Source organism: Ictalurus punctatus, chromosome 1, assembly GCF_001660625.3.
Source record: "Ictalurus punctatus breed USDA103 chromosome 1, Coco_2.0, whole genome shotgun sequence".
In the NCBI taxonomy this organism is placed as follows: Eukaryota; Metazoa; Chordata; class Actinopteri; order Siluriformes; family Ictaluridae; genus Ictalurus; species Ictalurus punctatus.
This window is the reverse complement of record NC_030416.2, coordinates 15,836,479-15,864,067: the sequence shown is the minus strand read 5'-3', so window position 1 is coordinate 15,864,067 and position 27,589 is coordinate 15,836,479. Positions and strand designations below refer to the sequence as shown.

The following is a 27,589-nucleotide window of genomic DNA, read 5'->3' as shown; positions in this document are numbered from 1 at the left end:
ATACATATATACATATACATACACACGCACACAATATATATATTGATATATTATACACACACACACACACACACACACACACACATATATATATAAACCATTGTAATGTAATGATAACCATTAATACTTCAGAAGAAAGCTCCAAAACGGGGAAGAAAAATAAATAAATAAATCACCCGTGTTCATCGGTTTATATATGGCTTGTACAGAAATCTAGGCTGGAATACCCTGGGTAAATATGTGTAAACCCATGAGCAGCTGGAAAGAATACACACAAGCACGCAGTGACTGCATGTATATGTGAGTGTTTACTTATATTAGCCATATTTGGTACTCACAGGCCTCCTGTAGAAATTTCTCTCGCACGCTGTCGGACGTAGTGTTTTTGCAAGTCTTTATGGCCACTGAGACGGGAGGACTGTCCTACAGAACGAAAATAAAAGATCAGGACTCTTTCTAAAAGCGGTGACGCTGTGCACATTATCATAAGCAGTGGAAAGTGAGTGGAGTACCGGACAAACGTAGACTCCCTGGTGGACATCTCCAAACTGGCCTTCTCCTATACAGCGGCCCAGCTCAATTCTCTCTCTCTGGATCTCATAATCCCTGGCTGAGGGGACAAATAACTGCATACTCATCACACCAGAAAATGGCATTTCAGAAGCTCATGCCTGGAGTCCAGGAGGCCATCTCTATTAATCAATCATCACAGAGTGAAAGCACAGATATCACACGGTCGAGTTTGGCCTCTCGTATCGTAACGAATGCAGGAAGATCTGATTTTAAATGTGCACTCTGACTCATACAGACACAACTTTCAGAGATATTACAGCTTGAAGAACATTTAGGCAAATGCTGTGACTCTGGGTAATAAATGCTTGGTAAAGAGGCACTAGCCAATAACTTCCTTTCTAAACAAGAAGCATGTATTGCATATAATAACGTGATCAATATTATGTCATAAGGTAAATGAAACACTAAATTTCCACATGCAAAAAAAAAAAAAAAAAAAAATCAGGAAAGCGATTCAGTCTATAAAACACAATTTTTAATTTGCTGTTGGGGAAAAAACAAACAAACAAAAAAACCTTCCTAGAACCGTTGCTTGGTTGTTCAATACAGGCTCACTGTCCACTTTATTAGGAACATCTGCACATTCATGCAGTAATCTAATCAACCAATCGTGTGGCAGCAGCACAATGCAGATACAGGTCAGGAGTTTCAGTTAATGGGGGAAAAAGTATGATCTCTATGACTTTAATCATGGCATGGACGATGGGTACCAAAACCGCTGGTTTGAGTATTTCATAAACTGCTGATCTCTTGGGAATTTCACACACAGCAGTTTTTAGAGTTTACACGAGGGTGGAAACGCCTTGTTGATGAGAGAGGTCAGAGGAAAATGGCCAGATTGGTTCAAGCTGCTAGGCAGGATATAGTAACTCAAATAATCACTCTTTTCAACCCTGGTGAGCAGAAAAGCATCTCAGAACGCACAAAACATCAACATCTCACTTATTTGAGTTACTATAGACTTCTTGCCTGAATAGAGAACTGCACAAATGTGCAGGTGTTCCTAATAAAGTGCACAGCGAGTGAAGCTTATTAATATATTAATGAGAAATGAGCAACTCGGCACTAAAGGAAATACAGGACCACAAATGTAAGGCAAAGGAAAAGCGCACACACTCGCACACAAGGTTATAGTTATTCAGCACTATACAAGCAAAAGCAAGGAAATGGGGAAAAAAGCAGGAGAAAGACCTTTACCTTCGTCTAGTCCATAGTATTCTGTAGTGCAATTAATGTGAAAGGAGACAAAATCGGATATATAACACTGGGTAATGTCATGGTCATTATTAATGGGCAAACGTATGAATGTGAAGTCACTACAGCTGACCGACATTCAGTTGTAGCATAAAATATTAAGGAGTGCTTGTTATGTTAAAGAGAATACTTATTAACATATACTTTTCCTAAATGTTTCAAAAAAGTCAGAGTACAAAAATATATATTAATTCCACTAGATGGCTCCAGGTTCTGCTCCATTATTATATGAAAATGTGTTTTTTTCAGTATAGTGGTAAATCTATACTACAACTATTTAGGTTTTATACTCGATTTAACCTATACAAGAAGTGACCTGCGTGTCTGCTTTAGCCGATAACCAAATCTGCATTTGACCGTGAGTGAAGAGCTTTGGTCTGGAATCCAGCGACATAATGAAACAGCACAAAAAGCCTAAAGATGAACAATGCCGCAATCAGCTGTTCAGTTTAGGACTAAAGTGACCAGCTCAGGAGAAAGCAGCAGTGACTGATTGAACAAGAGCAGCACAGGCTGTAAAGATAAACAGCACATAAATAAAAAAGTGGAGCACATGCTAGAAACTAGGTTACAGCAGTGCCAGGAACATCTGGTCTGGCAAAAACAGTACAATGAGAAAGTTAGTGTAGACAACATAGAAACCACAGCACAGCTGCCACAATCCCTGGACAAACTTCCTCTATATCCAAACAGAAAACTGCTTCAATATCCGCGGCTACACGGATCACTCGGCTTCATCGGTTCTCTGGTTCAGTGCTGAGCTTGGATCATGTGTAAAATAACTGGGAATACTCACTGGAGGGCATGGTGTATGTGTCCTCTTCATCTATGATCTCTGCGTAGTCGTCGGTCTCTGCATGAGAGGAGCGAGAAGGCAGGATGAACTCGAAAGCAGAAGCAAAACAGATTAGCAAGCGCAGTGTTTCTCCAGTAAAGGAGAAGGTGCTCGAGAAACTGTAAAAAGTATTCCCTCCTTGCTAGCACCTCAGTGAGGAAAGAAAGAGTGGCGTCATATCTACACACTCTTCCAGCACAGCTGAATGTTTAAAAGGCTTGTCAGCTTAATAGGATCCACTTTGGTATTTGAGAGAGAGAGAGAGAGAGAGAGAGAGAGAGAGAAAGAGAGAGAGAGAAAAAGAGAGAGAGAGAGAGAGAGAGAGAGAGAGAGAGAGAGAGAGAGAGAGAGAGAGAGAGAAAGAGAGAGCGCGCGAGAGAGAGTGTGTGTGTAGTGAAGGATGGATGACAGCTTTAGTGTCTTTGAGAAAAGCAGATGAAGTCATGGTTACTTTCACATGCATTGTCTCTCTGTAGTCTGCTTTTAAGGAAAAAAAAAGTTTCGAGTTCTGCCACGAGCGCAGAAGAAGCTCACACGCAGAGGAACGCAGCTGAAGGATGAGATTTCCTTCCAATATGAAATATAGACAGCCACATAAACTAACTGCTGTTGATTAGATTTTATCCAAGTATTTCTTTTTCTATGTCAGAATCTAGTATTCATAAATATTTATAACTTTTGCGTGTTACAGAATGTCCCGGGCTCGGGAGAGCAGCCATTTCTTCCACACAACATCACTATTCTTGACTTTTCTTTTTGCTAGTATTTCCTCATTTTTGGAAGTCGCTTTGGAAAAAAAAAAAGCAAAACAAAAAGCATTTGTTAAATGAATAGATGTAAAGGTCTTGTAACACAAGCACATTAAATCTCACGGCAGCTCACTACTAATGTGCTTCCACATGTTTACATCTGCTGTGCACTGCCAGGCAAATATTTTTGAATACCTGTAATTTCTTTTGTTTTAGTACAGCTTAAATCCACATTATTGCCAGGGACGAAACAAAATAATAGAGAACAGCAATTAAATCTTAAAATCTCTGGGTTACTCTTCGATCCTAATGGGACCCTAAACGAGCACACAGGAAGAGTAAAATTGTTAAGTCTATAGATAAATGACTCACTGACATATTCAGACATAAATGTGACTTATATATATATATATATATATATATATATATATATATATATATATATATATATATATATATATATATCTACACACACGCGCATATACTGATAAACGTGTCTGCATTTTCCAAGTATATTACATCTATACTGTACCAATAAAATAAAGCCATTTCTAACATTTCTCAATTCACTAAACATGCAATAAACATTTCTTCATACACTTATAACTAAGCCTTGGTCAAATTGTTCAAATTACAATTTATTTAATGAAACTTTAAGTGAAGTTTTTTGAACAAACAAAACTGCTAGAATCGAATCAAATACAGGGTGCTCAAAAACTTTTGCCTTGCAGTGTATATTATTACACTGATTTAAAAAGTTGAGCTATAGCCAGAAGCTTGGCTGAATTTAGCTACGTGAATGGAGTATGACATTACCGTCTCCACTAATCTCATCTGCAGATCCGAGGATAGCAGCATGCAAGAGAACAGAACGAGAGAGAGAGAGAGAGAGAGAGACAGAGAGATTATACTCGTGTCCTAGAACCATGAACAGAAGCAACAATGTAAGATTTGCCAGCGTTAGAGTAGTGAGCTTAGATGTAGTGTTGTGCGTAAAGTCGAACTGCAGAATCTTAGGGGGATGGAAATGATTAATTATCCTCATAACTGCTTCAACAGCCTGCAAGCATAGCAATGCATCTCCCAGAAGTAAAAGGTTAAAAATATCTATGACTACCCGTGAATATCTATGACGATATTTGACTCATAACCAACAATTCATTGTGCAAAACTCTGCAATAAGCAATAAAAAGGTACGTTTTTCTGCCGTGCAAATAAATAGTAAAGTCGAAGAACAAAACAGATCTACGGCCTAGTCCGCAATAACACGTTTACACTTTTTCCTTATTCGGTTTGCCATTCCAGCGACAGTAAAATGGTGTTTTGGATCAACGAGATCTTTTCAAATCCGCTCTCCAAGGTGGATAAATATCTGAAAATGTCTTTTTCGTGTTCTGGTGACCATGACTATGCTTTTATTGTATGTTTGTCTCTTTTAAAAGAAGCTCTACTTCATTATCAGTGCAGACGCTTAAGAAATTAGATGAAAACATTAGCACGGCCAAGATGTAAAAAGCGTCTTTTCACGTGTTAGTGCGGACTAGGCTTATATACTGGACGTAAACTGCAAAACTACATTATAAGCCCAGGGAATTAACCATGCTTTATATTTGTCTATATAGTGCGCACATGTTACACAGAAGAGTAGCTTAAGTCACTGATGTGGGAACATGCTGCAGGATGCCAAGCGCATTTATCTCATTCAAGACACAATGCAAACCTGACATTTTCAAATGCAACACTGGAAAAGAAATGCACAAATAAAGGACGTATACCCTGCCTAACACTGCCATCGCAACGTGACGTAGAGACATGTGAACATAAGTCGCTTACCTGAGACAGAGACAGCCTTGGCCCTGACGCTCTGTAGTCGTTTGTCATGGTTCGAGGCTCTGTGGATAAAAGGTTGCAGCAGGTGAATACTGTACATTATTGCCAGACCTTTTTTTTTTAAGCTAGAATGTACTGCTCAGTTTACAGAGTGATCCCAGGCCTAACTTGGACTTTAGGCCACACTGTTCCGCCTATATGCATAAAAAAAAGGCTGTCAGATTACAACCTGTTTTTTTTTTTTTTAAATGGGGGTGGGGTGGGTCAAGCTGGGAGGTTGTGAAATGGCTTTTGAAACAAACTGAGAAATTCCACAGTACTTAGACAAGTGTCTCACAAAATAAATCGTGTGCTTTAAAATGGCAGGGAAGAGAGCAAGAGAGAAGGCAAAGACTAGAATGTGCGTCATTTGTCTGGAAAAAGACAAAAAAAAAAAAAAAAAAAAAGCATGAAGGGAAAAAAATATATATAATGGTGTGCAGCACTACCTGACAGGAAGAAAGGCAGAAATCTGACAACTTTTTCAAGCATCAGTCAGAGCCTCACTGAGAAACTTTCATTATTAAAGCCACCTGCTGATAGCAATAAAGCCGACGTTCAGACAGGCAGCTCAAATCCAATTTACTGCCCTATCTATATTTAAGGAGGACGTCTTCAGGGCCAAACAAACTAGAAATTTGACATTTTCAAACAGATACAAGACCCATCTGTACATGGATTCACATCCAGTTCATTTTCATGACCAGCCAAATTATTAGTCACAGTTAGATTTATAAAGCGTTTTGCTAGACACTCAAAGCGCTTTACGTAGTATTTGGGGGAATCTCCTCAACCACCACTAGTGTGTAGCATCCACCTGGATGATGCGACGGCAGCCATAGCGCGCCAGAACGCCCACCACACACCAGCTATTAGTGGAGAGGAGAGAGTGATGTAGCCAATTCAGAGATGGGGATTATTAAAGGGCCATGATAGAGAAGGTCCAATAGGGGAATTCCGCCAGGACACTGGGGTTATACTTTTACGATAAGTGTCCTGGGATTTTTAACGACCACAGAGAGTCAGGACCTCGGTTTAACGTCTCCTCCAAAAGACGGATGAAATTATATTTCCTGTATTTTATTTCTCTCTCCAGCTTTCAGTGCGCAGCGCTTCTTGACATCAGGAACTTGCAAAAGCATGATCGGAAACCAGCGTAAAGGCAGGACAGGGGGGAGCCATAAACTATACACACATATACAGTCACTGCGAAGGACTTCTGTGGAGAGAGTATGAACAAACATGAGACATGCCACAATCTTAAAGATTTTTTTTTAAGTTACTGTTGTGCGAGTAAAATACATACAGACCAAGGATGCGACCTTTACATAAAACCTACTCTAAAACAAGATTTATATTGCTAGCAGGTAACAAGCAGGTAAGCAGGTAACAAGCTAACCTTTGCCTGCTCCATACACAGAGTACACACACCCGTGTTTTTACAATCAATGAGAATGTGACTACAGTTTAAAAAGTCTGGTCACTCGTAGTCTTACAAGCCAGATCTCTAGCTTTCCCTGAAGAGTCTGGTACTTTTCTTTACTAAATGTGACAAAGAACTATAATAATAATAATAATTATACACACACATATACATACATACATACATACACACACACACACATATATATATATATATATATATATATATATATATATATATATATATATATATATATACACATACATACATATACACACACACACACACACACATATATGTGTGTATATGTATATATGCACACACACATACATATATGTGTATATATTTATATATACATACATATGTACATATATATATATATAAATATAAAGGTGTGTGTGTGTGTGTGTATATATATATATATATATGTATATATATATATATATATATACACACACACACATATATATAAATATATATATATATGCGTGTGTGTGTATATATATATATATATATATATATATATATATATATATATATATATACACACACACACATATATATAAATATATATATATATGCGTGTGTGTGTATATATATATATATATATATATATATATATATACACACACACACACACATACACACACACACACACACACACATATATATATATATATATATATATATATATATATATATATATATATACACACACACACACACACACACACACACACACACACACACACACATACATACATATACACTGCCTTTCTCATACCCTAGGTTGAGAAAACACACAAAAGACACAATGCAATGAGAGAAGGAGGGGAGGGGAAAATTTTTATGAAATATAAATAAACAAACTGATTAACTAACTAACCCCGAGTGACTTTCGGTGAAACTACAAAATCCACTGAAAGATCAGTCAGGTTGCAAAGGTAAACAAGTACTTACTTCGGAGCCTTTGGGATTGAAGGCAACGCTCTTTCTCCCTCTGTTGAATGCAATGCAAAATGATTAAGCTGTGCATGCAGTGGAAATGTTCAAGACAACATGCACTAATGGCATGTACTCCAGACTTATAAACTGCAATGCACATCCTGTATGAATTTGGCAGCTAATTGAGAAAGAAAATAACGCGAGATGTTCGTACCTTTCTGCGCACGCACGATGAAGGATAACGAAGTTTTGTTGACGAGACGGCAATAACCGTCGATCAGGTCAGCCATGTTCTCTGCGGTGCTCACACATGGTGTCGTCACCTTTAGAGGCTGCGCCCACACATATTGTGTATCAGTACCACACACACATGCACACATCACATAGGTAAACAGGTAAACATAGGTAAATTCTCTTTTGTTAACAATTGAGCTTTTCAAAGTTATTTATATGGATGGTACTTCAAAACCAAATATTGTGGTACATATTGAGTTTCATAGCAACATCATACAGATCATGTGGTATGTAGAGTGAATAGTACCTCTGCTGCACCAGCTACATCCAGCTGCAGAATTCCCTTCTTCTCCTGTTCCTCAAATTGAATACTCTTCACCTGTGTGAAGTTGGCCAGGTGTGTCGGCTACCAAAGTACAGAGGGAGGGGGGAAAAAAAAAAACTTAAGTAAGGTGGATGTATCCAGAAACAACAAAAAAATAAATCAACCAGAAGGATTAGGAGTTCAGGTGTTATTGTGTAAAATTCTCCCAACAGTTTGGGTCTGCAGTGATACTCACAGCTGAGCCTTTGTCAGTGAGGTAGCTGATTCCTTCCTCAGGGCCAATGGCTAGCTCTACTGCTATCACCCAGCTGGACTGTAACACACAGAAGCACCAGGTTAGTCGGGGTACACCGCCTGCCCTTCATTCCCTTCTTTTAAGAAACACTATTCAAGCCTTTGCGACTTGTCCCTCTGTAAATCAGACTGATTTTACATCATCTGTTTGTTGCAAGAAATCTGGAAGTTTGTAATAAAGGGTGTCCCAAAAGTCTCCATACATATGCGTAAACACTATTTATCAAAATGTCTTTATATTAGTTATTTAGTTTTATACACACACACACACATATAGGTTTTATCTAAACATAGAACCCGATCCCATTTGAAGGTCAAGTAGTGTCTAGAGACTTTTTTCTTGAAACCCTTCCAAACAACTTGTGGTGATGTAGGTGTCTTCGGATTGTAGTTTTGGAGACTTTATGACCCAAGAGGCAACTAACTTCTACAATCCTCCAGCTGTGATCCTTGGAGATTTTTGGCCACTCGAACCATCCTCTTCACAGTGCACCGAGACAATATAGACACACGTCCAACTCTAGGTTGATTCATAACATTTCCAGTTGACTGGAACTTCTTAATTATTGCCTGATGGTGGAAATGGGCATTGTCAATGCTTGTGCTATTTCCTATAGCCACTTCCCATTTTGTGAAGCTCAACAACTTTTTGCCGCACATTACAGCTATATTCCTCGGTCTCACCCATTTTTATGAATGACTAAGGGAATTTGGCCTATGTGTTACCTCATATTTATACCCCTGTGAAACAGTAAGCCATAGTTGAACAATTTCCTGTTCCTAGTCACTCAGGTGCACTAACAAAATGTTTAAAGTATCAATGGGAATATACTTCAAATATATTTTTCTCATATGAATTCATAGGGGTGCCAATATTTGTCGCACGACTATATTTAACAAAGATATTTTAAATTTTTTTGGATAAAACTGTGTTGTGTTTGCAACTCTTTGATATCCATGAGAGCAGAGTATTTTTGTGAATTTTTTTTAACAAAAGATCAGAAGGTTAAACAATAAAGACAATTTTTCACAACCTTCTTTGCTCATATTTACCGAGGGTGCCTTTAAAAACGCCTTAGATAAAAGAAGGAGGTATTGAAATCGTTCTCATGGCTGGATCGGGAAGCTGTTGCAAGGTTGCCATTAACAGGAAACACGGCAAACATCACACACAATACTGTTGCCAAACTTTTGAACAAACTGAAAAAGACTGGAAGTGTTGCAGACCGACCGGGACGTGGACGTCCACAAACATCCGCTGACGAAGGCACAACTGACGCGGTGCAGGCAAACATAGTCCCCTATTTATGGAGACTTTTGGGACACCCTGTATATATTGTTAAAGAAGATTTCCCTTATGTGTTCCCAAAGAACACTCTTCAGTCTGAAAAAAGTAATACGCTTGGTAATTTGATCAGAAGAATGTTCAGTGTACAATTAGTTCAAAAACGCCAGAGACTTAAACATAGCACTTGATCAGTTTAACAGTTCTTTCTGTCAACCAGCAGAGGTCATCGCCAGCCTCCAATTAATCACTTGAGGACCCGACTCGGGTCTTATTTCTTCTTTTTACTTTTCTTACTTTTATAAGGAAAATATTGTTTAAACTAAAAGACAGAAATTGAACAGATAGTGTGTTACATGAACTTACCCCAAGAGCACACTTAAAGCATTCTTTATCAAATCTGTAAATTGGTGACAGGATTTCAAAGAACTTGACAATGCTCTGCTCATCGTTAAGGTTGGCAAACAACTTGAAGGTCTGCTGGATCGACTTCCGTAACGATTTCGGCTGCAAAGATAAAACAGATCGAGTCCATCTGCAATCAGGTGCTTTCAATTTTTTAAAAATTGCTTTCATTTATTCAAGACAAATTCAACGAATTCTGAGCGATGCGCTATCACTTCTTGTTAATAAGTATTGATGAAGGCATGATACAAAAAAGACGAATATATTAAAAAATTCTTCTCACACGTATATCATTAAGCATGGTTAATTACCTACTTGAGACAATTCCATGTTGTCATCTACAGAATATACACCTGAAATGCTTTTTTTCTTTTCCAGTCATCATGTCGAATGCTAAGTCTCTGTGACGAGTGGTGGACATGTATCTGTGAGCGTTAAGGTAGCACAGGGATCACCAAGCCTGTTCTTTTGTGTCAAATATTGCGATACGAAATACCGGCGTGACGAATTTGCTTCTCCGAGGTGTATGACGGTGTTCCTGTTTAATATTCGTTATGACCTCTACCTCTTCTTACACACTAGGTGCCAGCACCGGCGGTTGCAATGTACAGAGCATGAAGTTTGCGTGTGGGAACCTCCATCCATCCATTTCCTCTACTTATCCCACATAGGGAGTCTATCCCATGGGACTCTGGACGCTAGACAGGGGACACCCTGTACAGGGTACAATCGCACACACTCTCTCACACCCATTCACACATACTACGGACAATTTAGAGATGCCTACGACGCATTTCTTTGGACTGGAGTAGGAAACCAGAGCCGCCAGAGGAAACCCCCAAAGCACAAACTGCAAAACTCCACGCACACACGGCAGAGATGGGAATCGAACCCCAATCCCAGAGGTGCGAGGCAAACGTGCCACCGTGTGGAAACCTAACTGCCTCAATAGACCAAAATGTATTCGAATTAAACATGTAATGTTTTGTCTCGTATTGTGGTTTAATTGTATCGCCTCAATCCTGGTTCCAATCTTAATCTGACACGTCTGCTCCAGAAAACTCGTTACCTCTAGGAAGGCAAGTCTCCGGGGACAGGGATAGTGAGCGCTAAGATAGAGTGAAGTAAGATGGATATGCCTCAGGGAGGAAATTAAAAAAAAGTGCAAGCGAAGCAGAACTACAAAAAGGTACCAAACACCTCTTCCTAAAGTAGGAAGACAGCACACACACTCGACCACTCTCACCTACAATACACACCTGCAGGCGAGCGCACACCTGAACATGCAATCTGCAGGAATCTCAGAAGCCTGTAGAACACCTGACTGCAGAATTACATCTGGGTGGAAATGCTGTTTCTCCCACACACTGTGATGTGTAATCATGAACACCAAGCCTCACTCCCAAGCTTTCATTTAACTCACTGAGGAGGTTAGTGAATTAAGTGGATCCAGAAAAAGAGAGAGAGAGAGAGAGAGAGAGAGAGAGAGAGAGAGAGACTATATGCCTGCTACTAGCAGCAGCAAACTGGCAACATGCTTATAAAGTACAGATTAACCTCCTACTGACAGGGGAATTAGGGCAGCAGTCACTCCACAGCACCGTGCTCCAGTCTAGATGGTGAGAGGAGCAATGTGCTCTCTCTGCTCCACTCCTCCTGAGCAGCACAAGAAAGGGGGAAGGCAGAATTGGGCCACTTGCACTCTAGGGCATACAAACGCTGAGGCAGCTGAGCAGGTAATGATTCGAGAAGGACAACCGGATCCTTGCCCTCATACCAGGCAGAATTATATGACGCTCTGCTACCCTGGGCTTCGTAAACAAAAACACTCTGCAAATAGTTGTAGAGCAGGCAGGGACAAACCAGTTATAAAATAGTTTGTAAACTGACTAAATCTGGGAAGGTAATTGGGGATGCGAGTCGTGTGCTGCGACTAGTTCACTATACACTCACAGACCACTTTCATCAGGCACCTGCCCTCACTCCTGAGCTCCTGGGATTTGCAGTCTCTAGGGCTGACACGTAATGACAAACAAAAAACATCCAGTGAGCAGCATTTCCGAGGCCGAAAACACCTTGTTAATGAGAGAGGTCAGAGGAGAACGACCAGACTGGTTCAAGCTTACAGAAAACAGCCGTTCTTTACAACCACGGTGAGCAGAAAAGCATCTCATAATGCACAACATGTTGAACTCTGAGGCAGATGGGCTTTAACAGTAGAAGACCACATCAGGTTGCACATCTGTCGTCCAAGAACAAGAACCTGAGTCTACGATGGGTACAGACTCGCTGAAACTGGACAGTTCGAGACTGAAAGCAGATCCAGCTGGTGTTCCATGTGAATGTTAACTGACACTTTTGAGCTGTATCTGCATCATTTTATACACTGCGCTGCTGCCACATGATTGTGTTAAGGACTGCAATCCTAGGTCTAGACCTTGGATTTGGTTGCGTGACACCCATACCCCCTACATTCCTGTTAATATACCGCTTTATCCTGTATTTATAAATATTTATTATAGAGATTTCACTACAACTACCTCAGCAGGATGTTGCACAGCATTGTACCTGCACTTTATTCCTCATAGTGTCTATACATTTTCTGCCATCTATCTTCTATATCCTTTACATTATATATATATTCTTTTTCTTTTTATACTTGTATGCAAGTAAATTCTGTTTTAAATTCTGTTTTCATTTCCACCGGACAGTCGTGAAAAGCATTGCACAGCACATTGTACTCTGTATGGCTGTTTGTGTGTGTGTGACCAATAAAATTTGAATTTGATTGTTCCTAATAAAAGTGCTGAGACGGTGTATGTGAACGTATGTAGAAAACATGAAGCACAATGCCAGCTTGCCATTAAGCCTGACAGTGGCAGCAGAGAAGCATCTGTTCTCACCTTGATCGAATCCAACAAGCTTTTGGGAAAAAATCTCCTCAGACCCACATCTTTTCTGCAAAGAAGAAGCGTGATTTAGTAGATGAGAGGAAACAGTTTTCTAATTAAAAAGCTGGATCATTGAGTTACAAAGTTAACTGAACAGCTAAGTCAAGACCATGCCAACTTGATTTACGCAAAGCACTTCTGGTTTCGGCTCACGGCGACCTTAAATTGAACTACAACTATTGTGAATCCAGGTTTGATGCCTGTCTCTCTTACACCCTGAACAATCAATCAGTTCTCCAGTGCTTTGCTTTAATAATTAATCGGCAGGTACTGCCCAACTTAGTTATCGGTATCTGTAAAATCCACTATCGGTCGACCTCTAGTTTAAATGAAACTAATATTCACATGGATGCCTAATGAAGGTAAAAACGCTACTGCACAAGGCTGTGACTTAACACCAGAGTATATCTCAGACTTAATAAGTTAGTATCAACCTTCAAGGTCTCTTCGCTCTAGAGATCAGCCGTGTCTGTCTCGATCTCGCCTTAAATCTCAAGGTGATCGAGGTTTTATGGTGATGGCGCCTAGACTTTGGACCGAGATCCCTTTAGCCATAAAATCATCTCCTTCACTTTTCAGTGAAGTCTTTTCAGGGGGCATATTTATTTTCTGGAGCTTTTAATTACCGCATTATAAATTTTACTGGGTCAATTTCTCTTATTTTGTCTTCATCTCTGATTTAAAATGCTTGTTGTTTTCTTGGCTGTATGTATGTGATCATGCTGTAAGTGATCAGGTTTTGTAACTTCACGTGCAAGACTATTTGGTACCCATTGCGGTTTTTGAAAGAAATAAAGTTGAGTTGAGCTTCAGGCAGCAGAAACACTGCTCCAGTGCGCACCTTACATCACTGCAAGAGAAGGGATCAATTAATCCCCACTATAAATAGGGCAAACGGGGTTTCGAGAGCACATTTTCTCCTGACCCACATACAGTATGGGAGAGGATAGTTTCCTCTATCTTTCTTCTTTCACAATACACTCTTGATGCAAACTAAGTCATCACCAAAAGGTTCACTTACTCTAGTAATTCATAGTTGGATTTTTTATCAAGAGCATTTCCTGGCATCTCTCTGAAAAACCTCCTGTTAAAGAAATAAAGTAGAAGGTCAGTATGATGAATACACCCCCCACCAACTCTTACACGTGAACACATGAATTTGCAAAGTCACGCTGTGTAATCCTTTCGAGCAGTAATCGATTCAAGACGCTTACCTGATTTCAAGGCAGCCCAGTTTAAGTGCAATGTCCTGATCGACTTGATCAGCTACTTCCATCATATAATCGCTTCTCACCTGGGAATTACAGAGATGCCAGTGTTCAGAAAGTGGGCCCTGAAAACACAGCTGCATTACAGGCTAAATAAAGTTTTAAAAAATTTAAAAAAAAAAAAAAAAAAAAAAAAGGTTTACATGTATACCAATTCACCCATATGATCAGAACAAAAGACCACGATATAATCATTTGGCCCAAATGAGAGTCTAAACTTGGCCTGACTGAAGCATAGGGTTGGGCCACTATTGGACAAACTATTCAAATTAGACTTGGACATATAAATATTATATTGCAACAATCTTAATTACAATGTTTTCTAGCACTTCCTGCACTGACACTTTCAGCAACACGGCCACGGACAGCAGCCTGATGGAAGAGCTCTGGAACCTGGTTTTGTCAAAATGAACACTATTGCAGAAATATAAAGCCAGAAATGTAGATTTTAGCTTCAAATACTCCTAGCTGTGTCTTTTAAAGATTTCTATAGTATGTGCCTGCATCACAATATATTGGTGTTTTAAATGGTACTTGAGTTAGACTGTGCTGCACTGTGTGGAATTAACACTGTTAACGGACTAGTTTTATTTACAACCTGTTCTGTCTGTATTACTGATCAGATGGAACAAGGTTTTATTTGTGCATGTTAACATAGTACAGAGCAAAGACAGAGCAAAGCAGAGGAGAGGAGAATTTCATGAGAGAACGGAAACATCAGAGGTCACTGAAGTAATCATGTGAGTCAGTTGATAGAGAGAACGGTCTGCTCTCAATCCATTCAACTCCAATGTGGACTTTTTTTAACTACTGCATTTCAAAAAGGCACAGTAATAAAATCTGGGCCATTACAAAACCCAGACTACTTCCTGTGATTCCACATGAAACTCAGCGAGGCTGTGTAGCTCAATCGCAGTGGGCTGAATGGGGAGAGAGGGAGAGGGGGGGGGGGGGGGGAGAGGGGGGAGAGAGAGAGAGAGAGAGAGAGAGAGAGAAATGAGGCACCTGTCTGGTCTCTGCTCTTTTACGGCCGATAGTTTTAAAATTCAATTAGCCCACAGGTCCAGAAGCAGACCACAGATACTTAAGAGTGAAGAATTAAAGCTAACTGACCCAGTTTAGATTTACTCCAAAACATCCTGCAGCACATTATGACAAGACAATTACAACACATCCATCACCCTACAGAGCCGGGATGGTCTACTTCACCGCAGAATTTACTGTGCTCCTGCAAGAACTGAAAATGTGCCATGATTGAAAGCATTGCTCAAACTGGTCAGGGTTTAAGCATTGTATACTGATGATGTGTGCGTAGTGAGAGAGAGGTAAAGCTGTAAGCGCTGTGATGAAGCATGCATGCGCTTACCTGGTGGTAAAAGTAGTTTAGTGCTGGCTGGTCCTCAGTAAACTGGTTTAGGAATGATTTTGGCAAGTAGCGTATCCGGAGCTCATACCTGAGGGGTTAAAAAAACATGACGTTTTCTGAATTGAACTCCCACTGATGTTGTATAGTCTACAAAGTTCCAAACATGGAGTGACATTTTATTTATATCTTTTAAAATATAGTGATTTAATTACAGAAAAGCAGCACAGCAGGGTTAGGGTTAGTGATACGAGTACAGGAGATCAATGCTCTTTTTTTGATATCACTCTACCTTGTGTAGATACAGTGGTGCTTGAAAGTTTGTTAGAATTTTCCATATTTCTACATAAATATGACCTAAAACATGATCAGATTTTTAGTCCTAAAAGTAGACATAGAGAACCCAATTAAACAGATGAGACAAATATATTATACTTTATTTATTTATATACTTTATTGAGGAAAATGATCCCATGTTACATATCTGTGAATGGCAAAGTATGTGAACCTCTAGGATTAGCAGATAATTTGAAGGTGAATTTAGAGTCAGGTGTTTTCAATGAATGGGCTGACAATCAGGTGTGAGTGAGCGTCCTGTTTTATTTAAAGAACAGGGATCTATCAAAGTCTGATCTTCACAACACATGTTTGTGGAAGTGTATCATGGCACGAACAATGGAGATTTCTGAGGACCTCAGAAAAAGAGAGTTGTTGAGTTTCATCAGACTGGAAAAAGTTACAAATCCATCTCTAATGAGTTTGGACTCCACCAATCCACATTCAGATAAACTGTGTACAAATGGAGGAAATTCAAGGCCATTGTTTCCCTCCCTAGGAGTGATCAACCAATAAAGATCACTCCAAGAGCAAGAAGTGTAATCGCTCACGAGGTCGCAAAGGAACGCAGGGTAACTTCTAAGCAACTAAAGGCATCTCTCACGTTGGCTAATGTTAATGTTAATGTTCATGAGTTCACCATCAGGAGAACACTGAACAACAATGGGAGATCATTTTCCTCAATAAATAAATTACCAAGTATAACATTTTTGTCTCATTTATTTAATTGGGTTCTCCTTATCTACTTTTAGGACAGATCTGAAACTCTGACGATGTTTTAATTCATGTAGAAATATAAAAAATTCTAAAGGGTTCACAAACTTTCAAGCACCACTGTAAGTATAAATTACAAATATATAATTATGTGAATTGAGTTGGCGTAGAGTGAAGTAAAAAGCACTATGAGATCAAGTAGTATATTACAATGACGGGCATGAACTCCCCTCTTGGCACGCGTCATGGCTCCCAGCACGGACATCGCTGCTTCCGTATTCGATGCTTTGTTTCTGAAGCCATGTGTGTTTTGAATGAGTCATGTCTTGTCTCCACCCCTGTATTGTCACCGCTTTATCTTCCTACTGTGCCATGATTGTTCTCACCTGTTCTCAGTTTTCCTATTTAAGCCGTGCTGTTTCATTGTTTCCATGGGACAGATCATGCATTTTGGCCCTTAAGTCCAAGCCTTTGTTTTCTAGTTTCCGTGATTCCTGGTATCGACCCTCACTCGTGTTTCCTGTCCTTCCTATGGATTATCCTCAGTTAATACCTGCCTGTTCTCTGACCCCTGCTGCTGTATAATCCATTCATCAATCAACACAAATGGGATAAAGTGATTGAGTGAAGAAACATAGCATGCTTCTTTTACATTCCGCAATTACCACTACCGTATTAGTCGCTGTCCCATGAGTTTTGCAGAATTCTATGCCGTCCTCCTGTTGGTGACTTTTATACGTGCGTCGTAGTCACCCTCTTAAATTTGAATCAATTTTGTCATTAGCTGTCTCCAGTCACAAACACTGTTGAGCACACCATAAAATGCTTTCTAATCAGATGGGCATTTTTAGTTACACTTCCTCATCAATTTATTCTTGACACAGCACTTTTTTTTAGGAGAAAAATAACAAACAACATGGTGCTTGGCTGTTTAACTTTACACGTTCAGTCTGTAACGCTAGCTCTCTGTGGTCCTACTCTAGTTACGTCACTCACACACCCAAGTCTACTGTGTGAAAGAGTTCACTCCGGTGCCAGGTGTGAGTTAAGCTATAGGAGTGCTGCTATTATTTCCATCTTTACGCCATTCTGTTATTGCAGCCCTTTACATTCTCACAACCTGGGTGGGCTTGCATCTTATCTGGGAGAAAAAAAAAAGGGAAAAAAAAAAGTCTGGGCATTCTTGGAAGGCTTCTACAAACAGAAACAAACAAAAAAAAATTGAGAATCTCCAGAAAGGTGTCAGAGTGCCTGTTTTCTGCATCCTCATACAGTTATAATAATAATGAGTCTTTATTCAATCACATATACATATGCACAGTGAAATTCTTTTCTTGCATAACCCAGTATGTCAGGAAGTTGGGGTCAGAGTGCAGGTTCAGCCATGATACAGCACCCCTGGAGGAGCAGAGAGGGTTAAGGGCCTTGTTCAAGGGCCCAACAGTGGCAGCTTGGCTGGGGCTTGAACCCCTGACCTTCTGATCAGTAACACAGGGCCTTAACCACCACGCCACCACTGCCCCATATGTTCAGTGTCTATATTTCCAAATGATAACCATGGAGGATTTCAGCTAATGTCCGCTGTCAAATGGAAGCGATTTGAGATTCTAGTGAGGCATGTTCCACTGCAAACTGCCAGATTCCTCAATTACAATTTCATCAGTGCCTGCACCAAGCAGCTTTCTGCCTGCGAGCTAAAATTATTCTCTGTTCTCTCACAGCTGCCTTTTTGATTGCTCTCCATTACCAACAATTAGTCACACAATCCGATCCGACGCAACACCTGAGCAGCCTCGGTCATAAGCTTGTGCAGGACACGCCAGATAAGCAATGACAGACAGAAGTAATGACAAACTGGGGCCAGCTTGAGTTTTCACACAATTTCACCAAACACTATTAAATGTGTGTGTGGGGGGAAGTGGGGGGTAAATACTGTGTCTTCTCCACATATATCTGGATATTTTTGAAAACAAATTTTTTATTACCCGGTTTAAAAATAAATAAATAAATAAATAAAAGAAGTTTTTTTGAAAACATCTCTCACATGAGCAGCCAGCCAATTAGGTGGTGCTAATATTTCATTCTATCTGTAGCTGTGAATATGTCTGCATTGCTATGTGTAGTCTTGAGGAATGACGTGCAAGTAAGAAATGGCAAAGTGATTTGACTTGTCTCATAAATTATGTCCAACAACAATAATGTTAAAAACATGCTTATTGAGGGGTTAAAAAAAACAGCAACATGGTCAAAAGCGCATTCATTAATTCATCTTCAGTAACTGCTTTATCTTTATTTTAAGGTTGGCCCGAATGGTCTGAAACAAAATGGATGCTGCAGTCCATTACAGGGCACCATGCACACACACATTCATACACTCATTCTCACCTACTGGCAATTTAACACAGCCAATCCTTCTACTGGCAAGTTTTTAGCAGGTGGGAGGAAACAGTAAAACACAGAGGAAACCCACACAGACATGGAGGGGAACGTGCGAAACTCCACACAGACAGTAACCTGAGCTCAGGATGCAACTGGGGACAGTGGAGCTGTGAGGCAGCAGTGCTACCTGCTGTACCACCATGCTGCCCGAGATTCCCTTTCGAGCAAGCCAGTCTGAGAGCTGGAAAGTGCTGGCGGCTAATCAGAACCTGGCTCACACTAAAAACTGGCATATATGACTAAACTGTCCATTCATTAGAAATGGAAGAGAATGATTACGCAGAGAGACAGGATTTTCTGAGCATCATGAATGGAGAAGAAACAATACTGCAACTGGGGCAGACTGTTTCATTTAGCTTCATTTAACCTTCACTATGGGCATTAAGAGCAAGAGCCAAAGCTTGAATACAATGGCTCTTTATACCAGCAGGTAATCATGCATTGTGTATGACTAGAGATTAGACTCTGTGCTTTTCTAAATTGAGTGAATGATCTTGGTTGCATTGTATTTCCATCAGATTGGACATTAGAATGAAAAAGTCTGATCAAAACATCAAACGTTTTCCCGATGCTCATATGAACTTCGTTTTCACAGAAAACAGCTGACCCACATACTGAGGTCTATATCTCATACAGCATGCCTCCATTAGAATCTGAGTTTTGTTAAATGAATGGATGACTATTCACCATTACTAGCTAACAGGCCATGTTTTCACTATACTTGGAACAAGCAGATTTCGTGTCAGGGCTATTAATTTTTAATTCGTTTAACAACCTAAAATAGAAAGAAAAAAGAGAAAGAAAAAAAAGAAAAGAAAAAAAAAACCACTATGCCTTATTGATTTTCATAAAACTGAAGTTTTCTTTTGGTATGTACATTCCCCTCTGAAAGGACTAGAACAGCAAGGCCGATTCCTTTGTAGACATATGGGTTTGAGATCAAAAGATGAAGATGAGACAACAGATCAGAATTTCGGCTTTCATTTCCTAATATTAACATCTAGACGTGTTAAACAACTCAGAACAAGACATAAGCTCATCGGTCAAGCATGGTGGAGGTAGTGTCAGGGCTTGGGCTTGTATGGCTGCTTCTGGAACATCACTAATCTGTATTGATGTAACTCATGATGGTAGGAGCAGAATGACTTCAGAAGTTTACAGGAACATTTTGTCTGCCAATTTACAAAGAAATGCATCCGATCTAATTGAGGGGAACTTCATCATGCAGCAAGACAATGGCCCAAAAAGCATTGCCGACACAGCAAAAGACTTCATCAGGGCAAATAAGTGGAAAGTTTTAGACTGGCCAAGTCAATCACCAGACCTTAACCCAGGTGAACATGCATTTCACCTCCTGAAGAGGAGACTGAAGGGAGAAACAAACAACAGCTGAAAGAAGCTGTGGTAAAGCATCTCAAAAGAAGAAGGCAGCAGTTTGGTGATGTCAATGGGTCACCGGCTTGATGCAGTTATTGCAAGTAAGGGATATGCAACCAAATATTAAGTGTTATTTACTTTAAGACCATCTGTTCCTTGCTCCCCTAAAATTTGGGTGGTCACCAAAGGTGCCATGATCCAAGTTAATCAAAAACATTTAGATTTAGTAAATATCCGGAAATCTTTTCATCTCAAACCCTGAAGACTTCAGTGTATAGGGAAAACAAATGAATGGACCGCGCCAATACATTCGGAGGGGACTGTATAGTGCGAGTATATACACCCTATCCAGTATAATTTACTAGCTAGTTAGTAGCTTAGCTGTCTATTAGCACAACATGGCAGGCACTGCTAATGTGTCGACCTGATTTTGGAAAAGCCTTTTGAATGCATTATTTTAAAACCCCCAGCCACCACTGTTGTATTAAAATAGATATGGATTTCATACAGATCTTATAGATTACACAGCTCTCCTGCCCACTTCTAGGAGCTGAAATGGATTAATGGGTAGACAGGAACAACCTTGGCTGCTAAATAAGAAATCAATTTGTGTCCATGCTTTTCAAGGGACTCAAGGTTTCTGAAGTGTACTCAGCTCTCCTCAGCCCTGCTTTGATATGGTAAAGAGGCGATCCGAACCGCAGTGAAAGGCTGGTTCATTATACAGTCGATTTAAGACACCTGAATTAGAAGTAAATGTCATATTCAGCACTAGTATGAACAGTGCAGGCACTGAGGAAATATTCAAAAGACTCTCATTCTCACATGGTATTAGCGCAGTTTAAATGCTCAGAGTCGAGGGCTTACTGAGCATTACCGAGTATAACGCAAATCAAACTCGCTTAATTCCCGGCTACTCGATGACATGACTGTACGCGGAAGGGAAATGCACACAAGCCATACAAATCGTCTGGATCTAAAATGCGTCACGCCAGCAGCTGTGAAATGCTGACTCACCTCCACTCGTCCTGTGGGTGGCGGCGCTCATATCGCTCCCTCACGTGTGAGACGCCCATGTCCGGGTGGAGCCAGTGAATCTCCCCTGTCTTCAGATGGCTGAGCCGCAAGCCAAAACACGCGACGCACCTCACCTTGTGGATGTCCACAATCTTCTGGATGATCCCCTGAAAATAAACGATTTAAAATATGACCGTCCTTATTCAAATCTTTTAATCCTGATTCGATAATATAGCTGTCTCTTTTCCCTGTACATGCATAACCATGTTCTATCGTGTCGCTTGTTGCCATTAATGTGCTAGGAGGTTTAGAAATATAACAGCACACCACAACATGTTCTCAAGTATTTACAGGGCAAAATCATTTGTAGTCTATATTTTAATATATTTATTCAATTAAAGCAGTGGCAGGAGAATTTAAGCTGCTTCAGACTGATGAACTTTTAAGCACATTTAAGAGCATGTGAGTGTCAGAGAGAGTGTATGAGAGAGAGAAATGAGGCAAAAGAGCAGACAGAGTGTGACAGAGAGAGAAAGATGAGTTGGTGACTCATCATCTCTAAGGTGCTTGATGTGGTTGTTGGGTATTTATTTATTTCTTTTTTTTAGATAAACTGCTGGCCTGTGCACCTTTTGTGCTGAAATGGGGGGGGGGGGGGGGGGGGGGGCATTGTGAAGTATCGGAAATTTAACTGACTAACTAGCTTCACTTGCTATCCATATGAATTAAGATTAGTAACGAAGACTAAATAAATATTTGTTTAACTATGACAATGAGGCGCTTGTTTGCCTTCACTGTGGCAACTCTTCTCTAAAGCAAGAGTAGAGTTGCTGCTTATGAGAGCATCACACACCAGTTTTTAGTTACGTTACAATGTAGAAAATATTAGGAATGAAATATTTGTCATAAACTATAGACTTAACTGTAGAATCAACCAGTTGTTAACAGCTGTGAAGATCTCAAACAGAAATCTGCAATTTGTATGTGCTACCCTGAGCGTGAGCATATAATGTGCACAGACGTTTTGCCAAGATTTAAGGTAAAACCCAATAAGCTTGCCTAATGTTCAGTACTTTATTGGGTTACACCACCCTGACGAGCGCTGCTGTCATGAAAAATGGCACAATCCGCTCGGATGTTTGGTAAATAATTTACAGCAACCTCACTGCCAATTTTGGCCACGCAGCTTGAGGAGTGGATTACAGGACAGAAGTGCTCGTCTTGCCTTCACAACAAGAAACACCATCGCATGGCTGAGAGAAAGAGAAAATGCCACATGATTTATTATTCGGGAAACCCCCACAACTGTGAGTAAAACCTGGAAGTAACAGTAATATAAGTAGAAGAATTTGTTAGGGATTAAATAAACAAAACAAAAAACAAAAATAAGATATGATAATATTAAAATGATATGTTTTCGGGGGGGGGGGGGGGGGGGGGTGTGCTTCTGATGAACTGTAAAACAAAGTATACATGCTCAGAGCACTTATTTCCCTTCTATAATTATCACAGAACCCTGAGCGAGACAGTGAGTCACTCTGACATCAGTTGCAGGAGTCTATCGTGATTTTTAAGAGCAAGCCAGCATTTGTTTTCCAAAACATCAGAATAAGACATGCTCATGAACACATTCGTTTTTCACTATATATTATTGAATCAGACGCTTTTCCAAGCGGTTGGGAGAAATAATTCAGGTCCACGGGGCTCTGACTTTGCAGTGACTATTTCATCTCAGCTAAGGAGGAAACTCCTTTGGCATTTGGTGAGGATTTGAGGACAAAAGATTTGCATCAAAGTATTAAAAAATAATCCTTATATTTATAATTATGTTAGCGTGTCCAATTACGTTTGAGCCTGTGAAAATGGAGGTCCGTGGATTCATGCTGTTATCGCCTAATTCTGACCCTACCATCTGTGTGCCTCAGCAGAAATCCACCTTAAGGTTTGACGTGTTGTGCATTCTGAGATGCTTTTCTGCTCACCACACTTGTACAGAGTGGTTATCTGAGGTACTGGCGCAATTCAGTCAGCTCAAACCAGTCTCGCCATTCTTCACTGACCTCTCTCATCAACAAGGCGTTTCTATCCTCAGAACTGCTGCTCACTGGATGTTTTTTTCTTTATTGCACCATTCTGAGTAAACTCTAGAGACTGTTGTGTGTGAAAATCCCAGGAGATCAGCAGTTATAGAAATAGTCAAACCAACTCGTCCAGCACCAACAATCATGCCACGGTCAAAATCACTGAGATCACATTTTCCCCTCATTCTGATGTGATGTGAACATTACCTGAAACCGCTGGCCCGTATCTGCATGATGTTATGCATTGTGCTGCTACCACACGATTAGCTGATTACATAATTGCATGAATGAGCAGGTGTACATGTGTTCGTAGTAAAGTGCTCCAAGAGTGTAAATTCTAATTGTGTGCCATAAACAAGTTGGTAAGTCTTAGATCCATCAATTAAGTCTCTATGAATGCTCAGAAAAATGATACTCATGAGCTGAAATGAAATGTACAACTCATTTGGTGCCAAAACATTTGCTGTAGTGTTATTATTTATGATAGCTATTATTGTCCATCAGCGCCACTACTGTACCTACCTTGATGTCAGTGGAATCTCCATGTCTGATGTTGCTGGCCCATGTGGAGGGCTCACTGCTGTTTTCAAAATAGTGGAAGACTTTGAGCACACGCTCCAGTGTCCCGGGCGGCCGCTCCATCCCTCCACTGAAGCGTGGTTTCACCCCCTGACTCAGGCCATGGTTATTTACATTAGGGTCCGGGTATCCTGTTGCCATGCCGTTGGGAGATGCTAGGTGTCGGTCATATTCTGCAGGGAAGACAAGTAAATTAATAGAATATACCAAAAGGATCCCAATCTTGAAATCTGGACTGGGGATGCGGTGATTTTCATTTTCAATATGGAACAGATGCGTACTGACAGATATCAAACACCACTGCGATACTTTCTCCCACTTTAATAACTCCAAAAGCTGTCTAAACATGTTTCTGTAAGAGCACCCACTTTGCCAGTCTTTTCTTTTAGCTAATGACGAGAATCAGCAATGAACACTGAGCTAACCAAGCTGCGTAAGAAGAATAAAACCGTCCATCGACATCACGCTCGGTCACAAACTGTCTTTGTTGTTATAATGTGGAAAAACTAGCACATGATCTGCAGCTCTGCATTAAGGTTAGCAGTTACGTTTGATCATACATCATAGAGAGTCAACCTTATATTAGAGTTGGTGACTGCGACCGGCACTGGTTTAGAAGAGGGAACAACACGAGTGACAGTATGCGGATGAGTTCGCATCAGAGCTGGCTGATGTAGGAGTAGAATGGAGCTCAGAGAGTCGCAGAGGAAGTGAGGAAACGTGCCAAGACGGCAGCACTCCATCAGAATGCCATCCTCGCTTGGCAGGACAGCTGTGTGGCCTTGAGACATGGCAGCAGTGCCAGTGCTGCTAGCACAGGATTAAAAACTCAAGTGATGATTACTGTATAAGGCGCTTTATATATGGTATGTGAGTGGAAGATGAAGGGGGGAAAAAGATCTATGACTCAAATAAATAGCCAAAATATTAGTGTACACATTTAAATATGAGCAGGATCAAACAAGGGACCCTGGAGCTGTGAGGTTATGCTACCTGCTGTGCCACTGTGCCACCTGGGATATATATCAGCCCATATTAAATAAATCATTACATATATAATACAACGTGACCACAAATAATAATACAAAACTGCATATTTCATGATTAATTATTGTTATTTTTATTTCAACGATATTATGAGTGACCTGAAATGTGCCTTAAAATGTAAAGTTACAGGGCCATGTTTAAAAAGGGAATGTTAACTGCACTGAATTATTTAGACACATTTATTTTAATCTTCTATTTTTAATTAGTCCAACAGTTGAACTGAAACGCTTGTTAAAATGGAAGCTTAGGCTTAGCAAGTGGATAGACAGTACATCTGGAGCAGGGGCAGGTTTAGTGATTTGGGAGGCCCTAGGCAAAATATAGGAATGGGGTCCCATTGAAATGTATTCTATTGCTGATATTTACATTTTCACCATATGTTATTTAGCATTAATAATTAAAAATATATATCATTTGTATTTTTGGGGGGCCCCTGGGATTATGGGGGCCCAAGGCGGTTGCCTATCATTACCTAGTGTAAGTCCGCCCCTTATCTGGAGATCACGAGACCTATCTTTGGATGACATGGCAAATCGAAATGAAATGGCCGGGAGCCATGGGAGCAAATTCGGCTTTGCTCTCAAAGTGGGAGGGATGACATTACTCTCTTCCCTGTCAATCACAGCGACATCTGCCAATCACGGGCGTCCGTTCAGGTCATGAATGTGTAGGAGTGCAGAAAGCACTTTACTCTGAGTTTTATGCTGCTCTGTGATGCAGCATGAGTAGCAGTTTAAAAAAAAAAACAAAAAAAAAAAAACATGATTGGCTGGCTTCACATGTCTCCTCCCTCCCTGGTTTGTAGCTGTCCTATGACAGGGGAAAGCTGGCTGGTGGGTGCGAATTGGAAGGTTTGAATTGAGGGGGAAAAAAAAGGATTGAAAAAAAGAGGATGAGGTGATACTGGATTAGTAATTCCCTGAGAACGTAAAGGATGCTGCTATGAAACCTAACTACATCATACATTTCAAGAATATGCTGTATTATACAAACAAATGTTGTTGTTTTTTTAGTTTTTAATAAAATGGCAAAATATGTTGCAAATAAAACGTATTGTTTAATATTGACAACACAAATAGAAAATCGCGTCCCAAACTAATATCAAACAGCCCCACTGTTAATTGCTATGAAACACAGAAAGTGAAATACCAAGTGAAGATTAAAGCCACCAGAAAAATCACGAAACTGAGCGCAGATTATGTCCGTCTTTTAGCTTGCAGTCCTTTCCTTACCTTTTCTGATGAAAGGACAGCAGGTACACGCCAGAGCTGCGCTGACCATTGCAGGACAACGGTAACGTGAACACGCAAACACTCGGGCAAACTCCTAAATCTCAGAGTACACATCTACCTCACTGCGCACACAAACACTATTAGCACGAGTTAATTTTGAACTAGTCTTTCCTAAACTAATCGTCTGCCACTGAAACACACATGCACACACGCACACACACACAGTCCCACACTTTTTAAAAACACACACAGGCAAACATTTCCGTATTTCCTTTACTGTGACGTCACGTCCTGCTTATCACAATGCACTTTGGCAGAGTGAAGCTTCAGCGAGTCACTATGGATATCCAGTTCCTGTCTGTACATCCCCACAGAGACAGGGAGCACACACTCCCCTTCCTGAGCAGTGTTTAGCCTGAAGAGGCTGCACATACAGCAATAGTTGTCTCTGCGTCAATACCTGTGTAGGGCTCTACAACATCTGCCAGCATTCTTTTTAAGCAGCGAGACTGTAAATGTAACTTTACAGTCTGATTCTTGAGCCAGAATGCCAACAACAACCCGAATTTTTCAAATGCCTTTAAATTCACTAATTTGTTGAGTTACACTACACTACAAGTGCTTGATAAAGCCACTGCCGACATGATTCTATATTTTCCACATGTACAGTTTTTTTTCAAAAAGTATATATCGGAGTAAACCATATGAAATCCATCCATTTTCCGTACCGCTTATCCTACACGGGTCCAGGTTTCCTGGAGCCTATCCCAGGAAACTCGGGGCCCAAGGTGGGGGACAACCTGGATGAGGTGCCAACCCATTGCAGGGCACAATCACACACACATTCCCACGTTATGGACCATCTGAAAATGCCAATCAGCCTACAATGTCGGTTTTTGGACTGGTGGAGGAAACTGGAGTACCTGGAGGAACACACCGAAGCACGAGGAGAAACGGCGGACTAATGAGTAAGATGATTTACGGCCGTGAGGAT

At 40.3% G+C, this 27,589-nt stretch overlaps 1 protein-coding gene across 9 annotated transcripts in view; it reads right to left on the bottom strand.

Annotated features, from left to right (window-relative positions):
• The window catches only part of ptk2ab (protein tyrosine kinase 2ab), an 80,827-nt gene that overhangs the window by 30,175 nt on the left and 23,063 nt on the right, over positions 1-27,589 (bottom strand). For 6 of the 9 annotated variants that reach the window (XM_053681795.1, XM_053681792.1, XM_053681778.1 and 3 more), the window contains 16 exons: positions 24,260-24,489; positions 21,657-21,823; positions 15,777-15,864; positions 14,357-14,436; positions 14,164-14,226; positions 13,095-13,149; positions 10,153-10,293; positions 8,443-8,520; positions 8,190-8,288; positions 7,863-7,980; positions 7,664-7,703; positions 5,245-5,303; positions 4,228-4,245; positions 2,624-2,680; positions 513-610; positions 339-423 (listed from right to left, as the gene is read on the bottom strand). In XM_053681795.1, coding sequence (XP_053537770.1) covers positions 339-423; positions 513-610; positions 2,624-2,680; positions 4,228-4,245; positions 5,245-5,303; positions 7,664-7,703; positions 7,863-7,980; positions 8,190-8,288; positions 8,443-8,520; positions 10,153-10,293; positions 13,095-13,149; positions 14,164-14,226; positions 14,357-14,436; positions 15,777-15,864; positions 21,657-21,823; positions 24,260-24,457 — 1,444 coding nt within the window. In that variant the 5' untranslated portion in view covers positions 24,458-24,489. Of the gene's footprint in view, positions 1-338; positions 424-512; positions 611-2,623; positions 2,681-4,227; positions 4,246-5,244; positions 5,304-7,663; positions 7,704-7,862; positions 7,981-8,189; positions 8,289-8,442; positions 8,521-10,152; positions 10,294-13,094; positions 13,150-14,163; positions 14,227-14,356; positions 14,437-15,776; positions 15,865-21,656; positions 21,824-24,259; positions 24,490-26,595; positions 26,826-27,589 lie in introns of those variants that run through there. The other 3 variants (XM_053681781.1, XM_017472500.3, XM_053681790.1) reach the window with 2 other exon arrangements.